A 21111-nucleotide genomic window follows, 5' to 3' on the forward strand; every position below is an offset into this window, starting at 1 on the left:
TGCCAGGTGCTCTAATTGATAAACTTTAAGATGATTAGCGTGCAAAGTTAACATATTACCTTTTTTTCTATATTTGATCAAGTTGATACAGTGAGTCAGCTTTAGCCACCAGCCTTTTAAGAGTTTCTGTACTGGGGCAGCAAAGGACATAGCATTATAGGCTTGTCAAATAAGAAAATAAAATTATGTAATGTTTGTATTATCTTTCAATAATACAATACAGCAAAATGAACCACTTATTTAGTAGTAGTTGTAGTAGTGTATGGAGCTAATTATGGTTAGAAAGTTGTCCCTCAGGCCCCATAATTGCACATTGTCTAACAATGGGAATTCTTGCAGTGGCAAACTAATATCTGTCACAATGAGCGGATGACTTACAGATGCAACCCTTTGGTGCTCTCATAAAGTTCCACAGCAGAACCAGTGCTTCTCAGCCAGCCAACAGCAAGATATCCAACATACAAGTATTGCTGATTTTGTCAGCGCACATGATCCTCCAAAGTAGCCCTGAAACCAGCACTGATTACTGTTTACTATTGCTATACTGACTTTTATATATTTGAAATCCAAGCTTAAGATCTAACTTATAGAATTTCTCTTCTATATCTATATCTCTTCTATATCTAGAAGCCCTTTCTTTGTGAGCCTCAAATGAATGTATGTATAAGTAAACACAGCCTTTCATTTTCTTTTATGAATGTACCTACTGCTTTACTGTAAACAGTGAGGTTGAGTAATCCGGGAAACAAATAATCAAGTTACACCTGTTTAGCTACCCTTGGTAACAGGGTTTCATTGTCACACTGACTGCCTTTCAGAGGACATGAAATGAAGATCAATTTTTAATGCATCAGGGAGGTGGTTGGCTTTTTACTTTCTGTAGCTGCTTTTGGTAAGTTCTCACTTTGTTTTCTTATGATTGTCAGAGAAAAAATATTACAGTAGCTGAAAAACACAAAAAAGTGATATCTAGCTGCTCAAGTCTGCTGGTAACACTGTGTGAGGAGGAAGATATTTCCATAAGAGATTATCTAGTGCTATAATTTGTTTTCCACACTCGGTGTGTATAATCCTTGTTGTGCCATTAGAATGATTTAGAGTCAGACTTATATAACAGTATATTAAAGTGGATTTTGTAACAAAAAAAAATGGTATGAACGTGCTTAGGACTGGGTTTTCATTGTTTTTTTATTGTTTACTGATTAGTATCTATGCTTACATACCCCATAGAGCAGTAGTGTGTTCAACTGTTTAAAGCAGTTGAATCTATTGTAACTAAATGGACATATGTATTTGCATATATAAATGTCTCCGTAAATTAAAAGCTTTAATAAATGTGCTAAAATGCTGCCGAATTCTATTGTTTAACGTTTAGTAAATCAGCCCCTGTTAAAGGATGATTTCATATGTGCACCCTAAACAGCATGGTGGCCCACTTTTTTGCTTTTGACCCATGGGTTAGTAAATACTGTAAATCAAAGATAAAATGTGTTTGAAAGAACAATATCTGTCTAGCTAATTGCCCAGAAGTGTGTGTATGGCCATTTTCTAAGAATGGGTAGTTCTTTGTACAGGTGTGAAGTGTCGGATTGGGCCGCTGGCCCAGCCATGTTCCCCCGATTGGGTGCCCCCTTGAGAAAAACTTTTGCTGCTGCTCCTTGTTCACACAGGTGTGTGCCACACCGGGGTTCACGTAGGCGCACACCGCACCGCCATTTGTGAATAGGGTGCAGGGGGAAGTCAGGAAGGGTCCATGGGTGACAGCCTGGAGGGGCCTTCATGTGACAGTCCCAGTGGGTCCCCATTACTCCAGTCCAACCCTGCAGGTATGGGACCTGTGCTCCGGACCTGGGGTTTTCTGGATAATGGATCTTTCTGTAATGTGGATCTTCATACCTTAAGTCTACTAGAAAATCATGTAAATATTAATTAAACCCAATAGGCTGGTTTTCCTTCCCAATAAGGATTCATTTTGTTTGGATCAAGTACAATGTATTATTTTCATATTGCAGAGAAAAAGTAAATCATTTTTAAAAATCTGAATTATTTGATTATAATGGAGTCTATGGGAGATGGCCTTTCTGTTATTCAGAACTTTCTGGATAATGGGTTTCTGGATAACGGATCCCATACCTGTACTACCACTAAATGTTTGATCAGTAATGCTTGATTGGTAATGGTATGCAGTCATTCTAATTGTGCCACTGGGGTGTCATGTCCAGAACAAATTTTCTTTTTAATTCAGATATGTCCATTACAGCAGTAAAATAATAATAATAATCCAATATATAAAATCAGTTAATCTGTGACTGGCAGACAAATAAAGTCACTAACTCAGTTATTATCCTTGGCCTAGATGGGTTTGGCACATTCTCTGAGCAATCAATTATTTGTAGAGGCAATGGCCTTGTTTATAGGCACAAATGCTCAAATGGATACAAAATTAAGGGGCATATTTATTATGCTGTGTAAAAAACAGAGGGATAATACACCACACATCTCCAACCTTTCACATGTTAAAAAAACAGAGAAAAAAAAACAGCACAATTTTTTATATGCATTTTGTCTTAGGGGTATATTTATTATGCTGTGTAAAATTAAATTCTCCAAAGAAAAAAATGGTGTAAAAAGCTGTGTAGGATAAAAGGCAAATTTATCAAGGTGTGTGTAATTTTACACCATGCAAATGCCAGATTTAATGCCATTATTTTGCCATTATTCATGGTTGGTTCAGTAATCATCTAAAGCCAAACATTATGGATTTGTTTCATCCCTAAGGTTACATTTGTGCTGTTTAAGCAGAGCTGCATTTAAACCCTATATAGGCAACCGCCCCTCCCTCTGGGGTGTAATAACACACCAGGAACTAATAACAGTACAAGATGAATACAGATTCACAGCAGCTCTGCATATGTTGAAGACAGGCTCTTGGTATATGGTCTTCTAAGTGTCTGCCACTGACTCCTTTGTTCACAAACATTTTGAAGCAATGTAATAATACACAATGTAATAGTAAGACACTCTACAATGTCAATTGTAAATAAAAATGTGTCTGGTTTTAAATATCATGTAACCTGATTAGGCTTTTACAATGGGGCCATTCATTTTGATGCTGACATGAAAGTTGGGTGGATTATTTTAATTTATCTAGCTGTTTACAACTGGGTCATAGCTAAAAAAAAGAAGTCATATGGCTCAAAATTAGTTAAATGAAAAAGGCTCGCACTGAACATACTGTACATATTTTGTGGCCTATATATTTTTTGGGGTTTTTCACCTTTGAGTTAACTTTTAGTAATGATGTAGAGAGTGATATTCTGAGACAATTTGCAATGGGTTTTTATTTTTTATTATTTAAGGGTTTTGAGTTATTTAGCTTTTTATTCATCAGCTCTTCAGTTTGCATTATAAACAATCTGGTAGCTAGGCTCCAAACTACCCTATCAACCATGCATTGATTTGAATAAGAGACTGGAATATAAATAGGAGAGGACCTTACTTAAAATATGAGCAATAAAAAGTAGCAGTAATAATAAGTGTGTAGCCTTACAGAGCATTTGCTTTTTATATGGGATCAGAGACATAATAAAAAGGCAAATAACTATGAATGAAAACCAATGGAACGGTTGCTTAGAATTGGCCATTGTATTACATACTAGGGAACCACCCCTTTAAGAAGTGTGTTTTTTTTATTTCTTTTAATAAACAAGATATTGAAACTACTTTTATGTTCCGGTTTCATTAATGTGCTAACAAATATGAATACCTCTTCAATCTCTAAAAATTCAAGCTTTTAGGACAATTCCTAGTGAATAAAAAAATCCGAAAACCTCTGAAAGTCTGATTTGATTTAAAAGTGGTCCAATAAGATCAGTGCAGCTTCCACCTCAGCAACTTTTACTTGGCAAAGTTTGGTATTAAAGATTTTCATGGTTTTTCCACTTAATAACTCTTGAATTTTGAGAGCTTCTAAGAAAAAACACACATTTTTAGAGATTTTAGAAATTGCGATTTTATTGTTAGTAAATGGGCCCTTTAGCCTAACACAGGGGTCCCCAACCTTTTTCACCCGTGAGCAACATTCAGATATGGAAAGCGCTGGAGAGCAACACAAGCATGAAACAAGTTCATGGGGTACCAAATAAGGGCAATGATTGGCTATTGGTAGCCCCTATGTGGACTGGCAGCCTACGGGAGGCTCTATTTGGCAGTACATCTGGGTTTTATGCAACTAAAACTTGCCTCCAAGCCTGGAATTAAAAAATAAGCCCCTGCTTTGAGGCCAATGGGAGCAACATTCAAGGGGTTGGAGAGCAACATGTTACTCACGAGCTACTGGTTGGGGATCACTGGCCTAACAAATGCCACATCTTATGGAACGGAGGGGATTGATTATACAGAGCTCATTATCTACATTTAAACAATTTACCTTTACAGAAGAGGGGGTTGATCAGTGTTGAGAAAATGTAGTCATTTAACAGTGCCCCCGATGCAAGTTCAAGAAGAATAAAAGGAGCAAAATTGCACCAGTTAGTGCACTAATCGGGTGTAAGGACCAGATCAACTTGCTTGATAAAGTGTGCACAAGATGTAAACTACAGGGAGCACAGATTCCATGGAGCCAATGTATTAACACCTGCCTTGAGTAGGTGCTACTTTTAAGGGCAAGGCCAGATGTGGAGTTTTGCAGCGTTTTTACTTTGTGCTTTTAAAAAAGAACAGCCAGACGTAAATACGCATAAACTGCACTACCACTGAAACTAATGGAAAACACACTATGGCAATTCACACAGGGTGCTTGCAAGCTGAAACCCGCCACAGGACGCCAGTATTGGCGTTTTTTATCAGAAAGGCCAATACATCAAGAAACTACCAAATCAATAGACTCTAATGCTACGTGCTGAAAAACGCATGAAAAACGCATGTTGACGGTCACATGTGGTTTCAGTGGCATATTTACGCCTGGCTGTTCTTTTTTAAAAACGCAACATAAAAACGCAGCAAAAACGCTGCAAAAACGCCATGTCTGGTCTTGACCTTTGCTTGTTGCACCTACAAATACAAAATTTACTTGCTTCTTCTGGAATCGATCACCACCACAATTCACACACATTGACAAAGTAAAAAAAAACAGAGTTGCAGTGTATGTAATCTATCAACATAGTTGCTAATTAGCACCTGTTTTGGTAAATTTGGTACTTGACTGGCATCTGCTATTACACTGGAATTCTGGGGAAAAAAGGTGCACTGAAGGTGAAAATATTTCAATGTGTGTGTTCTTGCAGCATGCACTTAGCACCTAAGTTAGCAAAAAAGCGTATTTATGAAAATCTATCAGGTCATAGGTGAAAAATGTATTTTATTCCAGCACTGAAGAGAAACGCTGCACCAGACTGAAACATGGTGGGGCAATTTATCAAAGGCCGAAGTGAAAATTCGAATTAAAAAAGTTAGAATTTCGAGCTAATTTTTATGTACTTCGATTAGGGAATAGTCCCAATTCGATTGGAAATTGATAAAAATTTGAATTTCGAAATTTATCATGTACTGTCTCTTTAAAAATTCAACTTCAACCATTCTCCATCTAAAATCTGCTGAATAGCTGTTTTAGCTATGGGGGACCTCCTGGAACCTATTTGGAGTCAAGTAGTGAACTTTAAAAAAACAACGTTTTTTTGGGGGAAGAACTTTGAATCGTACGATTCAAATGTGCTATTCGAATTCGATCGAAAACGGAAAAAAACCCTTTGACCATTTTGGATGGTCTTTTTGAATTTGAATTTTGAATTTTTTCAAAATCAAATTCGACCCTTGATAAATCTGTCCCGCTGTTTTCTTGCTGAAATACGTTCTGTCAATGCAACCAGAGTTTACTCTTTTGAACTGATCTAGTATAAAGTTTATGGTGTGCGTTAACATTGCCATTAGTCTTAAAAAAAATACATGTCACTAATATATTTTTTCCTCTACACAGAACATTTCATTGTCGTGAGATGAGTTGGTCATTTTTGCGTGATATCTTGAGCGGAGTAAATAAATATTCCACAAGCATTGGAAGAATCTGGCTTTCAATTGTGTTCATATTTCGACTATTGGTCTATGTTGTTGCAGCCGAAGCAGTGTGGAAAGATGAACAGAAAGAATTTGAGTGCAACATCAGACAGCCTGGGTGTGAAAACGTTTGCTTCGATCAGTTCTTCCCCATCTCCCAGGTGCGGCTCTGGGCTCTACAGCTGATTATGGTGTCAACACCCTCGCTTCTTGTTGTTCTTCATGTTGCCTATCGCGAAAGTAGGGAGAAGAGGCACAACAAGAAGCTGTATGCCAACACTGGAGACATGGATGGGGGATTATGGTGCACATATGTCATAAGCCTTTTCTTCAAGACGATATTTGAATTTGGCTTTCTTTTACTTTTCTACAAACTGTATGGGGGTTTCAGTGTACCTCGACTGGTGAAATGTGACATGGAACCCTGCCCTAATGTTGTGGACTGCTATATCTCCAAACCTACAGAGAAGATGATTTTTCTGTATTTTGTGGTTGTAACCTCAGGGCTTTGCATTTTGCTTAATGTTAGTGAGCTATTTTACCTTATTTTCAAATATTGTACAAAATTCTACATGAAAAAACAAGCAACCAGAATGGCGCAAGCAAGCTGTGATTGCAAGAACCACCAACATAATGTAATACCAATTACATATGAACAGGCAGGCAATGGTGCACCTGATGGTTAAAGGCTACAAATAACTCAATACCTCAGGGTTGGACTGAGTGTCGGGGGCCCACTGGGACTGGGACTTCAAGGGCCCTCCTCCAGGCACCAAACCTTGCACTGCTCCCTGCACATGCCACCCCATCCTTTCCCCTCCTTAATTTGTGGTTGACATTGGGTCTGGGCAGGGAAGAGGAGATGGTCCATGTGGTAGAGCAGGACTTGGTCAGTGCAGCCCATAAAGGCCCACTGGGTTTTTTTCAGGTGTCCCGTCGGCCCATTTAGACTCTGCAGAACATTATCAGGAAAGTGCAAGAATCTATATTGCAAATCAAAAGAAATGTTGATGTTTAACTACCACTCCATTCTACCAGCGCCGTTTCTGGGGAAGGAGCCGCCTGAGGCGGCTCCTGCATTGCCGCCCCCCGCACCGACTTACCTGTCAGCGAGGGGAGGCAGGAACACGATTACGGAGAGCGCAATTGCGCTCTCTCACGATAGCGCAGCCAAATTTCCGGTTTAAAAACCGGAAATTCGGCTCTTAAAGGTGCAGGAGCGGCTTTTTGCCGCCCCTGGAATCCTGTCTGGCGCTGCCGCCTGAGGCGAGCAGCTCAGCTCGCCTCATTGGCGGAGCGCCCCTGCATTCAACTGTGAGAGGATTGGGTTTTTCTCATTGCTTACCTATTTGAGAGATCAAGGTCTGAACTGCATGTGCTGTTTTTAAATATATATACTGGCGTATTGTATCCTATCTGATCTGTACACTGATAGCTAGATGATATTCAAGCAACATGTATGGCATTGTGTTATATAATATGTATATATAACTATTATTAATCAAAACTGTGTCTGTATTCATGTTTTAATCTTATGCCATTATACAATAAAATGTTGTATTATTAAATATATTGTGTTTATATATAACAAGGGCTTGCCTCTGTTTACCTTGTGTTGCCAAACTACTGGGTTGTATGAATTAAAGGGCTAATATATATATTGTACTATCATTTCCCTGCTTGATTTGACTTAGTATTGGGGAATGGAAATGCAGTGATTTGTACTGTATGATGTTTTTTTCTGCAGGCTACGTTGCTGCTGCTTCTATGTATGGATGTTTTTGACTGGTGATATCCCAGTAAAAGAAGACCGTTCCTCTGAAACCTCAGGGTCACACAAATATTTTACACATGGATAACTAAATAGCATTGGTCCACTTGTTCAGTCAATGTGCTGAACTTTCTTTTTTTTTCAGACCAACACATTAGATGGGATTAAAGAGTGGTCTGTTGAATCTGTCCTCTAAGGGGCCCATGTGTATAGAGTCCTCTGGATAAGGCAAAAACTACACTTAGTAACACTTTCACTGCAAAGACATAGGTAATAGGAATAATATACCAATATCTGTATTAGCTATCTGTAGACATTTAGATCACAATAGCCTTGGAGAAATCAACCAAACCCTTCTTAAAGGCATTAATACAATTTGCCATTACAACATCACCCGGCAGGACATTCAACAACCTTACCAGGGACCTATAAAAAGACAAAATTTTGTTTACATACTTTTTCCAAAATTTTCCAGAGGGGGGGCAAGGAAGAAAACATATTACACAAATTACTTGTAGCCACATTTTGGTTTCCACACAAACCTAACAACAGCTTTTCTATAAATATATAGAGTAGTAACTGTTGCACATGTATAGCATTGCCATTCTATTAGTGACACAAACTCCTTGTTTGCCAGGACAACATTTGGTATTTTCTACTTTCAAAATTACTAGCCAGAGGTTTGTAGAATGTTATTCCCTCTAGAGTTATAGTTACAACTCGATACATACAGTGAAGCCTCCATTTTACATACCCTCATTTTAAGTATTTCCATATGTTATACAACTTTTTGTGGTCCCACCAATATTTAATACAGAATACATTTCAACGACTTTACACCATTATTTTGGTCCATTTTTTTTACATGGCAAGAGAATATCCTCTATTATGAAGTGTGTTTGTGTGTGTGTGAGAGAGAGAGAAAGAAAGAGAGAGAGGGAGTGTGTGTTTGTGAGAGGGAGTGTGTGTGTTAAAATATTATGCAACAAACAATTTGTTTTTCTCTCAGTCCTCATTAAAGGAAGCACTGTATGCAAACACTGTCCTTGTCAGATTTAATTAGAAGGTGGATGCCTTCCTCAGCACCTGCTACAGTATTGTACATATAAAATATCTGCGGTTTTACAGAAACTGTTTCTGATGTAGGAGCCGTGTTATCTCTTGGAGAGGACAGGGGCATATTTATATTAAGGCACCCGAGGGCCTGTGCCTAAGGAGGCAGGTTTTGGGGGGCGGCCCTCGGGTGCCTAAAAATGTATTTTTTAAATTAAAAAAAAAAGGTTCCCCAGCCTCTGCCATGGATTTCCTATGTAAATCCGGTGAAGGAGCTGGGTGAGTGGTTAGGGTGCACGGCATAGGGGGAATGTTTAGGCCCTTGCTGGGTCTGCTGCACCCTACTAAAGCATATTTGTTGGGTGCAGCTCTTGTCTCAGTCTCTATAGACAAGTGACAATAGGCTGTGGCAATAGGCTGCAAGCTTCAAGGGATACTAATCCTTTCTATGTCTATTTAAGCCTCTGCCTGGATGCTAGGGAGGTAGAACATTTAAAACAAGAAAACTGTTCCAATTCAAACATAAAGAGCTGCAAAAGAGTTAAGTGAAAAAACATATTCCCAACAAAATACTACTGTCTGCCTCAGTGATCCCATAACTGGATCTCTCTAGCCACTGCTAAACTACAATTCCCAGCATTCAAAGTCAGAACCAGTAGCAGAGTTGTAGCTGATGGGCTAAGAGAGGAGATCTCAGCAGGAACTTCATTCATTGGGCATGGGAGAGTCCAGTCAGGGACCAATGAGTTCTGATGGTGGCCCTGGTTCTATGATTGCTTTTGTTTGATGTCTATTTGTTGTATTTTCATAAATGCACATGTGTGTGACTGATGTGATTTGCCAATTACTGGTATATCATGCCTCAAGGTGGCCATACACAGGCCGATAATAGCTGCCGACAGACCGTGTCGGCAGCTTATTGGCCCGTGTATGGGGCCCCCCGACGGGCGTCACCGATCAAGATCTGGCCGAAAGTCGGCCAGATCTCAATCGGATAGGACAAAAAATCCCGTCGGTTCGCGGCCGCATCTGTTTGTTGATGCGGTCCCGCGATCCGACCCCCGTTCCCATTTGTTAGAATCCGATCGTTGGGCACTAGGGCCCACGATCGGATCAGCCCGATATTGCGGGCATATTGGAGAGAGAGATCTGCTCGTTTGGCGACATCGCTCAGGCACAAGTGACAGGTATGTCATTTCTGGATTCAGAGGTAAGTGGAGCAGACTTTATGGGGGAGGCATAAAGTCAATGATACAAGGGCATACTATAGTTTGGGCAGTGTGGCTTCCATGATTTATAGTAGTTCAGGGACTAGAGCCAGGCCCGGACTGGCAATCTGTGGGTTCTGGCAAATGCCAAAGGGGGTGCTGTAATAGACAGCCTCTAATGGGAACCAGTGTCTTCTGCCCCTATAACACCCTGCCAGTAACATACAGCTTTACTGTATTGGCACAGAGGGGGATTTGGGATGTTTTGTCCCCATGTGATTTCCAGTTCAGTGTATGGCCAACCAAATGCTCACTCCCAAATGATCACTCCTGTTCATTTTTAAATTCAATTTAATTGAGCCCTGGTGAAAGCAATTGGCATAGAAATGAATGAGGGTGATTCCAAGTGTTCATTTAACTATTAGTTTGTGCATTGTGTCACCAGGACCCAACCTTGGTTAGCAGGGGTGTCTAGGGCCCTTGATTGCACCAATACATTTTGTCTCTCCCAATCAGCCACTTCATTCTATTAAAGTTGTTGCTGATTGGTGTTACTGGTTATTTATAAGGCACAACCATATTCAGTAGTGCAGTATTGAGCTATTAAGGGAAATCCAGTATATACAGATATATATGGCAGAGAGGGTTCAGTTCACAATCTCTTCTCTCTCTTTCTCTCCCCATAAAGTGGAATACGAGCGATTCCTAGTGATTCTCAGTGATTCTCAGCGATTCCCAGGAGCAGATGGAGATAAAGAAGAAACACAAAAGTCTTTTTAAAGACTTTCATCAGGAGCAGAAGAAAACTTGCCCAACCCATTGTGGGTTATTTGGAGGAAGGTAAGTGTCCTGCATTTTCCCATCCAGGGCCACTATCAGGGGGGGACAGGGGGGACAAGAGTCCCGGGCATGAAGGGGGGCCCAGCAGTGCTGCACTTTTGAAAGAGCCAGGCCCCCCTTGAGAGCGCCCGAGCCGTGCGGCCATTTTTCAAGTCCTGAACAGCCGAAATGCGGAAGTGCCGAATAGTCAAAAGACGCAAAGTCACGAAAACAGCCGAAGCCGAACTCCCAAAGCAGCGAAAAGACCTGAAGCTACGAAAATAGCCGAAGTCCTGAAGCGCTAAAAAGACCTGAAGTCACGAAAACAGCAGAAATTGAAGTCCTGAAGCAGAGAAAAGACTCAAAGTCCCGAAAGGAGGCGAAGCTGAAGTACTGAAGCCATGAGTTCAATTCTACTGAACACCAACTTGTGTGTTTTTTTAATCCCCTGGCCACCAATGTATTATTTTAATATTCTAGAGGCCCTTGCCACCAATGTTTTTTTTGAAAAATATTTTTTGGGGTCCCAATTTTTTTTAACTTGTAAAGTGGGCCCTGGAGCCAATGTTTTGTTTTTTTAAATATTCTTTGGAGCCCTCATTTTTTTTTTTACTTGTAAGGGGGGCCCTGGCACCAATGCTTTTTTTTTTTTAAAAAAAAACTTTTATGGGGGGCCCTGGCGCCAATGTTTTTTTTTTAACTTGTAAGGGGGCCCTGACCATTAATAGCTTTTTATAAGTTGTGTGTGGGGGGTTACTTTTTTAGGGCTGATGTCTGTGTGGTCTTTTTACTGTGATGTGGTTTGGGTGGGACCTGGGGTGGGGCTTGGGCGCAAGTGTGGGTGAAAATGTTGTTGTATGGGGCCCCGTGATTTCTACTGGCGGCCCTGTTCCCATCTGTATTATGTATTACACAGTAGATGAGGCTGAAAAAAGACACCCGTCCATCAAGGTCTACCTTTTTGTGTAACTGCAGATCCAGAGGAAAGTAGGGCTCTGACAGAAATAATGGGCTGATTTGTGGACCAAATAAAATGGGATGGTATTGTCTTAAAATGGAGACATGGGGAGCTGGTGGGGAGGGGCATTCTATATACATAAGTAGCATTTGTTTCTAAGTGGAACCATATTAAAACCATAGTTTCTGAATGAAAAGGGTTCTTATTAAATAAGGTGTAAATATGCTGCTGTTTTTACCTTTTTTTATTTTACCCTTTTTATTGTGTTTATTTGGGGGTCTTACATCTTTACGTTAACTCTAACCTTCCCAAATCTCTATTTTTTATTACAGGAACATCAAAGATGGGCATGAGTGCAAGTAGCAGGCTTTACTACCAGTTGCGCTATGAAAAGGTAAAGGTGCTCACAGCTAATTTCATCATTTTATTTTCTGACTGCTGAGAAAGGTATCCAAGGGGTTAAAGGAGGGGCTAACCCAATGCTAAACATGGCATATCATCTGTGTAAATACAATGAAACAGGGTTTAGCATAGTGTGTGCCCTGACCTCAATGTTTTCTTGCTTCTTACATTTTTCTAGCACTCACGGTGGATCTCGTCTGATCTGGACATCTTTGAGATCAGTGATTTTGAGGATCCACTCGCGGGCCCTTATCTCGAGTGCATCAGGGACAAGATCACCAATGACATCAGGTTTGCACTCTATGATCTGTGGATGGCCAAGGTCTGTGTGAAGATTACAAAATGGTGGAAATTACACCTTAAGAACGAGTTCTGGCAGGACTACAGATACATCAAGGCCCACCTGAAACACCTCTACAAAGAACTAGAGAAGATCAACAAGGCCATACTGATTAAGAACAATGAGAGATATTCAGGTGCAGTATATAATCCATCCTTTTCTTTCCCACACTTGGTCATTCATTTAATTTTGCTTAATCACCTGATTTGTGCTTAATGTGCTCCTAAATATTATAGGTGTGGGATCTGTTATCCGGAAACCCATTATCCAAGAAGCTCCGAATTATGGAAAATCCATCTCCCATAGACTTTATTTATTTCAACTAATCCAATTTTTTAACAATTATTTCCTATTTCTCTGTAATAATAAAACAGTTTCATGTACTTGATTCAAACTAAGATATAGTTATTGGAAGCAAAACCCATCCTATTGGGTTTATTTAATGTTTACATGATTTTCTAGTAAACTTGAGGTATGAAGATCCAAATTACAGAATGATCCATTATCCAGAAAACCCCAGGTCCCAAGCATTTTGGATAACAGGTCCCATACCCTTATAAGGATTTTACAGGGATATCACCTGCTAAGGTAAAAAAAATACATAGTCTGAGTTATCTTGTTTGGTTTTACAGATGGTCCTCGAGACAACTCACAAACGACACATGATACCAGCACCACCAGCAGTTTCCTCGGTACCAAATACCGATGCACCTCAGTCTAGGCACCACATCCTCAGGAAACAGCAGTAAGTATGGGGCATCTCAATTCCACCAGTGATGCTCCCTTTCACCCACTGCACTTTCACCAGCGGTGCTTTCAGCCACCATAGTTCCACCAGTGGTTCCTCCCCTTTATCCAAAATATGGTGTTATACACAGGAACTCCTTTAAGCCACTTGGTAGACCCTTTGGTTATGATTCTCCTTGGTTCCTAACAATGATGAAAATGAAACAACATATAACTGCTGTGTCAGTCCAACTATCCTCCATAGGATACTGAGAGCCAATAAACATCCTTCCCAAATCTCACCCTAACTGGCCTTTGGACAACTCTTCCCTTTGGGCCTTTGGAAAAGGGCCGGCCCCACAGTTTAAAAGGGCCCTGATGGTCTGTGTTGGTTTAAGGAAGCCATGGAAATTGAATATTTAGAGATAAAACCAGTTACATGCAGATCTGCAACCAAATTCTGTTTTAGAATCATCATCTCATACTCTTTTACCTTAGTTGTCTAAAATTCCCTGGAATTAGGAAGGAATCTACTAATTTAGCCTCTTCAGTAGATGATAACAAAGGCAAGTTATACTGAGTTGCATCTGGATTAGGTGGGATATTTATATAGATTTGACACTGCCCAGCCTTTATCACACCCATTTATTAGTGTAAGAAGGTATAATCTATAGAGGTTTTATGAAACAGATGTTGAGAGTCAGACTCCTGGAATGAACACAGGGTTGAACATAGCTAGCTGTATTGTATGGAGGAAGGTTATACAAGCTAAAAGTGCATTACACAATTCCCTCTGTAAAAAGCTGATAAAGCAACAGGGTAATACTGAGACTGTGGGTGGTTAAATGACAGCAAGACCAGCAGTTTATACATACAGTATGAATGAGGGTATTATAGATAAAGGGATCATGCAGGCAATTGGTTGGCGGAAGTGATGTCATGCGCACAGTGTAGGGGGCGTGTTTAGGTCAGGTGCCTAGGGTGGTATCGGACTTAAATACAGCCCTAGGAGAGAAACAAATTATCTGAAATTAAATGTTAGTAACTTAAAATATTCAATACCATGAAATCTTAACGAGTAGTAAAGGGAACCAACAGCACTGCTTGTGGTATTTATTTCAGAACATGGAATAGTACATTAGCTCTGATCTCTGTTTGCAAGTGATATCTATTGTTAATGTGGCTACACTTTCGAACAAGTTAAGCCTATTGTGTGTATGTCAGAGCACTGGAATGAGATACTTGTACTTGGATTCTTTCTGGCACATCTAGATAAGTACACCAAAAGGGATTCTATACACTTACATATTACAGCAGAGTTCTGGTAAGCCCAGATGAATGCCCAAGATGACAGTTTTATGGTATTTCTCTTCAACAAAATGCACCATTTCAGGGCCCCTAACTACTCAAAAGTGCTGCACATTATACTTCATGTTTGTAACTCAACACAATACCTTTTAAAAGAAATATATAGATTTCTGAAATTCTATCTAAGCGGTTTTTATTGTGCAGCATAGTGGGATGTCTAAGCAGTTATTGAATGAAGCAACATTGCAGTGAGTTGGGACAAAGTGTATCATTTACGTTATATAAATACTTGAAGTCATATAGTGTCTGAGCAGCACATAACACTTTCACAGACAACACAAAGACAAAGGAGGTATGATAATAAAAATGTTTTCACCAGGTGTAATTACCTAGAGTCAGTGTCGACTGGCCCACCGGGATACCAGGAGAACTCCCAGTGGGCCCAGGTGTCAGTGAGCCCTCATGCTGCTAAACATTTGGCATATTTCATGGTCATTCTTTATTTCTATGAGAACAAAAAGACTAAATAGATGGAATAATAAATGATAGTATTATATTATGTAAAGAAAAGAGACTAGGAGAATAGTGGTTGAGCGAGGAGTGGAAGAATAATAGTACTGAGAGTGGACCCCTGGTCTAAGGTTTTTGGGTGGGCCCCTGGTGTCCCAGTCTGACACTGATGATCGTGTGGCGGGGTAAGTGCCTTCTGCCTCAGTGTCCGGGGCTGTGCCATTACAGATGTACAAGGGCAAGATAGGCATAAAGAACAAGTCCAGGGGGGGGCAGTGCCCCCCCTTGCCCCTATATGTGGACGCCCATGAAGACAGTGCTTTATTTGCTTTATTAACCACTGGATGGCACTGCCTAGAGTTAATCTCACCAAAGTAGAAAGAACCGACGCACACCCTGAGTAGTGTTACCTGCTCGTTTATTGTGCGGACTGCAGTCCGCACAATAAACGAGCAGGTAACACTGCAATTGAATGTCTGTGTGCCGATCCCTCTCTGTACACTGCCTAGAGTTACACAGGTTGTTATCCACAAAAATCTCAAGATCCTTTTAAATTCAAGATACCCCAGCACATTATTATAAGTGTATAACTTGAATTTATGTTATTTCTACCAAAGTGCATAACCTTGCAATTATCAAAATTAAACCTCAGTTGCCAGTTTGCTGCCCAGTTTTCGTGTTTGGTCAAATTGATCTGCAATGGTAGTATCCTGTATGGAACTTATAGTTCTGCACAATTTAGCATCATCAGCATGCCGCCCCTAATAATTTGCCGCCCTAGGCCCGGGACTTTGTGCACTCGCCACAAATCATCAGTTATAAACAGAGCTTAGCCATGTCATTTTTGTCACATGACTCACTAAAACCTGGGTATTATAATAAATAAAGTACCCCTTGTAGAAAAATATGAGGATATTAGAAGTACCCTCAGAGTTCCATTACCTTAGGCCTCGTGCTTTTCTATGGTCATGCAACTCCTCTGCAATTTATAATATCCTTATATTTTACAATAGGGGTTACTTTAGTCACTATATAAAAGGAGGCCCATAACACAAGTTGATAAGATTAACCCTTTCATTGGATGTATAAAATTACATAAAACCGGAAAGCACTCAAATGACTCAGAGCTGAGGAAGTGCCGATTCACAAGGACACGAAACGCATAAGCTTGTTTTGCACATCCACTGCCTGTTTGAATCATGATGTGTGCCTGAATAAGGCCTTTAAAAAAAAAAGCCTGTGTTATGCAGCTGAAAGCAGCCCAATTATGCTGCATATGCATTTTATAGGTTTGCTTAATATCTGGCAATCATTCACTTCTAAAGTGACACACCATAAAATTTACATGCTGACAGGGGCGTAACAACCGGGAGTGGGGGGGGGCAGCTCCTCTGCTTGCACCCGGTCCCCTGATCATAGTTACGTTACTGCATGCTGATTAGCAATTAGCTCTTATGTACATTGCATGGCTGCATGCAAATAAGTACATTATATATGAGAACTAATTAGTAATTGGTCTTGCAGCATGCTGATTCTGGGACTTTGCTTGTAAACAGATGAAGAGGAAAACCAGGTAAATTTACAGATTACGAAAAATGCAGAGGTTCACTGATTGCAGATTACTTACCTAATGTAATAGACTTTTTAACATTTGTGATTGCCCATATATGTTTGCTAAATGTTGATGCTAATAACATAAAAGAGCAAGAGTGCTACTGCTCATGTGAAAGGCTGCTGGGTAATAGGAGAGGAATAGAGTGTGGTTTAGGTGCAACTATTGCGGTGTGAATCTATAATATTACAGGGATGCTGTACCAATTGACCACAGTGCTTCTAGCCTAATCTTTTGTTGAGATGTGTTTAAAAAAGTATATCCTGCCTATGTATCACTGTAAGGGCCTAGCAGCTCTAATAGGTTGGAATTGGGATGAAGGAGGAAGCTGGTGTGTAGTATTGACCGGAAATATTCCACTTAGCGGTACACTAAGGGTTAAGCAGATCAAGGTCTTAGGGCAGGCAGCGATCAGCAGGAGTCTAAAACCAGTAATCAGTCAGACAGAAATTAAAGAGCACCCAGGATTTCTCAGGTGAAGAGACTATATTCGGCCATTGAACTAGCGTCTCTGGTGTCTTTTTATTTTAAATGTTTTGCTCCAAACTGTTGATGCATCAGTGAGGCATTGTGACGTCACGGGTATGGGCGCCATCTTGGATTCACCATCGTTATGAGTGCTCTGGCACGCTCTTGATAATATTAGCCCTGCAACATGAAATGTATGGCTGTTCAGTTCTAGGCCACAGCAAGAACCTTCTTCTGTTTAAGGTACTATACATCCTAACTGCCTGGGTATGTTCAGTATGTACTTCTCCGGGGGTACAGTTTTAAAGGATCATCCTGAAATTTCACATTTTCATTTCTAGGCCAGTTTACAAACACAGGGACTAAATTATCCCAGTGCAGATACCAATAGCAGCCAATCATGCCTTTTCTCTCATTTTCTAACTCTTTCTCGAACTCTTTAAAACGAAATACCTATGTTAGTAAATGCGTTTTTTTTAAAAGAGCAAAGGATTTTTTACATTTTTTAATTTTGAAATTTGGAATGGGGTAGACATATTGTCAGTTTGCCAGGTGCCCCCAGTCATGTGACTTGTGTCATGTGCCCTGATAAACTTCAGTCACTCTTTACTAGTGCACTGCAAGTTGGAGTGATACCCCTCCCATCCCACCAGCAGTCCATCAGCAGGAGAATGGGAAGGTAACCAGATAACAGCTCCCTGGCAGATATAAGAACAGCACTCAATAGTAAAAATCCATGTCCCACTGTGACTCATTCAGTTACATTGAGTAGAAGATACAACAGCCTGTCAGAAAGCAGTTCCATGGTGCAGCACTGGATCTTTCTGGAAGCACATGACCAGGCAAAATGACCTGAGATGGCTTCCTACACACTAATTTTTACAACTAAAAAAATACACTTGTTGGGTTAGGAATTACATTTTACATGGTAGAGTGAATTTTTTGCAGTGTAAACAGTGTAATTTAGAAATACAAATGACACAATGAAAATCATGACAGAATCCCGTTAATGTACTTAGGGGCAATAGAACAAAACATATTGCCATTGGTAAATATAGGTAGAGGAACTAACTATTTTTTCTAATTTTATATGAGCATTGGGAAGCATCTCTGCATCTCCCCAAGATCCCATTTTTAAGTTCTACTCTCTAAGATCCAAGCAGAGACAAACATTTGGTACTTATGCACCAGGGTGGTCTCGTGACTTGTTTGGCAGAGATAATAGAAAGGCTGGGAAAAGTCCTGTAAATATGGTACTCTAAATTATATGAAGGCAGAAACAATTCCAAACAAGCTTTAAAATAAATATAAGTTCTTATTTGGTTAATGGATGGTTACAGAAGTAACATAAATAAAGCCACTCCTCAGTTGTGCTTTGTGATATCATGCTTGCCCCAGGCATGTCACTGACTCACAGGCCTTGCTGCATGAGGCTTTAAAGATATAATAAAAAGGGTCAGTAGAGTGTGTATGTCTATAAGGGCTTTCTTTCATCCAGGTCATGATATACAGTAACTCGTAAAGGTAAGTCTAAAGCAACTGGACTTGCATATTCTTGAAAACTTATCTGAGCAGATTTTTTGGGTCAACGTGGTGGTAAGTAGTGGTAAGGAATTCTAGGGCATTCCAACCCTTGCTGATTAGCACTGATGTTGTGTGTTCTATGAAGGCTGGAACCTTGTGTCTTTTAATCGTAGCAAACCTTTACACGGAAGCAGTGGAAAGTCTTTCAAGGAAAGAACACTGAGTCATTGGTTCAGATTTGTGGATGACACAAAAAATTAACCCTGAGTCTACCAAGTCTGAACACATAAACTCAGTATACAAATGCATCAAGTTCACAATGGAATATATGAAAGAGAGCAAACTGGCATTATCTGGCTATAAAACATACATCGAATATTGAAGTATACAGGAAACCCACTCATACTGATCAGTATTTGCTATTTGATTCCCACAGCCCTCTGGAACATAAACTGGGATTTATGAGAATTCTACACCACAGTGTTTTTTTTTTTTTAAAAATGTTCAAACCGTGCATGTTTATTTTTCAGTCCAATCAATACCCTGAAACAGAAGCTGTTACACCCAAAATTAAAGCACAAGACAAATAATGTGATCTATGCTGTCCTGTGTAGTGAAGAGTGCAACTAGATAACTCAGTGAGTGAATGGCCCAACTAAACACCTTAACTCAAATTTGTTCATTCAATATAGTGGGTTATTGGAAAACTTAATAAAAATATTATAATTATTAAAATAATATTTCTAGAATTCTTGCTATTACAATTTATTTGATTACTGCAAGTGCTGTCAATATGATTATTTCTCTCTCTCTCCCTCTCTATATCTATATACATTTTATAAATAGGTTGTTGTAATTTGATCTTTGTGAACTGTTAAATACTTATCCTTTGTCAAAAGGGCAGTAATTGTTTGTGAGCAAACAACACAGCCACCTTCTTCACATTCTTTCTCTCAACCAGCTCTTATCTACAGTGTTCTTTATAGTACCATACCCTCTATAAGTATTTTTCAAACAGAACAGGTTCTTGCTTTCCTGTACAACAGTGGTTGTCAAAGTTTTTTTCAGTGCAAGCACTGTTCATAGTCTACCTTTTGTCTGGACATCCCTTAGCTTATGTATGTGTGTAAATTGAGATTTAATTTCATTTATTTAATAAATGTTGATATTTATGTGAGTGCTGTTAGTGTGTTCATTATTTCTTTATGAAATGGAATATATATACCGGTATATAATATTTCAAAAGACCAGCAACACCGGGATTTAAGTGCAAAATGATTTTTGTATTGAAGTGAGCTGTTAGAGCCAATGTGACGTTTCAGACCTTTCTCAAGGCAACCACACCCCACAACTCATCAAGTATAAATAGCCAAAGTCATGTGATTTGAGAGAGTGACATCACAATTCTAAAAGTGACTTGTGCAATATAAATTATACTAAAAGTCAATATCATAGTCATGAGTGATAAGGATACATTGTAGTGTTAAACAAGATACATTTAAATACCCTGTTATCTCAAATGTGCAACATTTAGCAACATTAAAAAGTGTAAAAACAGTGTTATTTAAAAACAAAAGTATACAGGAATTAGTATCGTTAATATCCTAACTCTCTGCCTCAATATTCAAAAGGTCTCTGAATTTATGCTTAGCTATTTATCAGAATAATTTATATGAAACTCGCTAATAATCCAAAGAGTCATTCGATTACAATTTGCAGTAATATATATACGAAAAAGCCATAAGCCAACATAAATAAACACACACAATGTATCCCTTATCTAGCATGTATTATAAGAATTAATCCGTCAGTAAAAAGCAACCCAATTGTAAACCACAGTTCAGGCTCTAGGGGCCACACAGCCTAATTCAAAGTACCAAAATGCTCCATAGGAGATAGCAATTCCTTCAGATTCTTATTCCTTTTGTGTCCAATACAGATCCTGTTGTGTTTATCCCGGTCAGTTCCTTATCCGTTTTAACAATCGGCCAATGCTGCAAAACAGAATCTCTGATCAATGGGGTGCGGGCATCATATGTGGTAGTATAGTAAAGAACATTTCCTTTATTTCTATCACTATCCTTTCAGTTAACTCCACCCATCAACACCTCCTTTTGGTAAAGTGACAATGCCCATCGTTTAATCTCACTTATCAATTTCCCTCTCCAAAAACTGGGAGGCCATTCTGTTCAAAGCTACATTCCTCTCCTGTTCATCATTGGTAATCCGTATTGCCCGTAGCATCTGGGATCTAGGGAGTGAGTCCAATAGGTGTCTTGGGTGACTACTACTATAATGAAGCAGAGTATTCCTGTCAGTGGGCTTCTGATATATCTTAGTCTGCAGCTTATTCAATGATAG

The 21111-nt window shown here is 39.6% G+C and overlaps 1 protein-coding gene across 2 annotated transcripts; it reads left to right on the plus strand.

Annotated features, from left to right (window-relative positions):
- Positions 1–760: 760 nt before the first annotated feature.
- Positions 761–7706, plus strand: gjb7.S (gap junction protein beta 7 S homeolog). 2 transcript variants are annotated; one of them, NM_001086358.2, is given in 3 exon segments: positions 761–892; positions 5975–7112; positions 7336–7706. In NM_001086358.2, a coding segment is annotated over 1 exon segment (744 nt). In that variant the 5' UTR covers positions 761–892; positions 5975–5993; the 3' UTR covers positions 6738–7112; positions 7336–7706.
- The last annotated feature ends 13405 nt before the right edge of the window (positions 7707–21111 follow it).

The sequence above is a fragment of the Xenopus laevis genome, chromosome 5S (genome assembly GCF_017654675.1).
Source record: "Xenopus laevis strain J_2021 chromosome 5S, Xenopus_laevis_v10.1, whole genome shotgun sequence".
NCBI lineage: Eukaryota > Metazoa > Chordata > Amphibia > Anura > Pipidae > Xenopus > Xenopus laevis.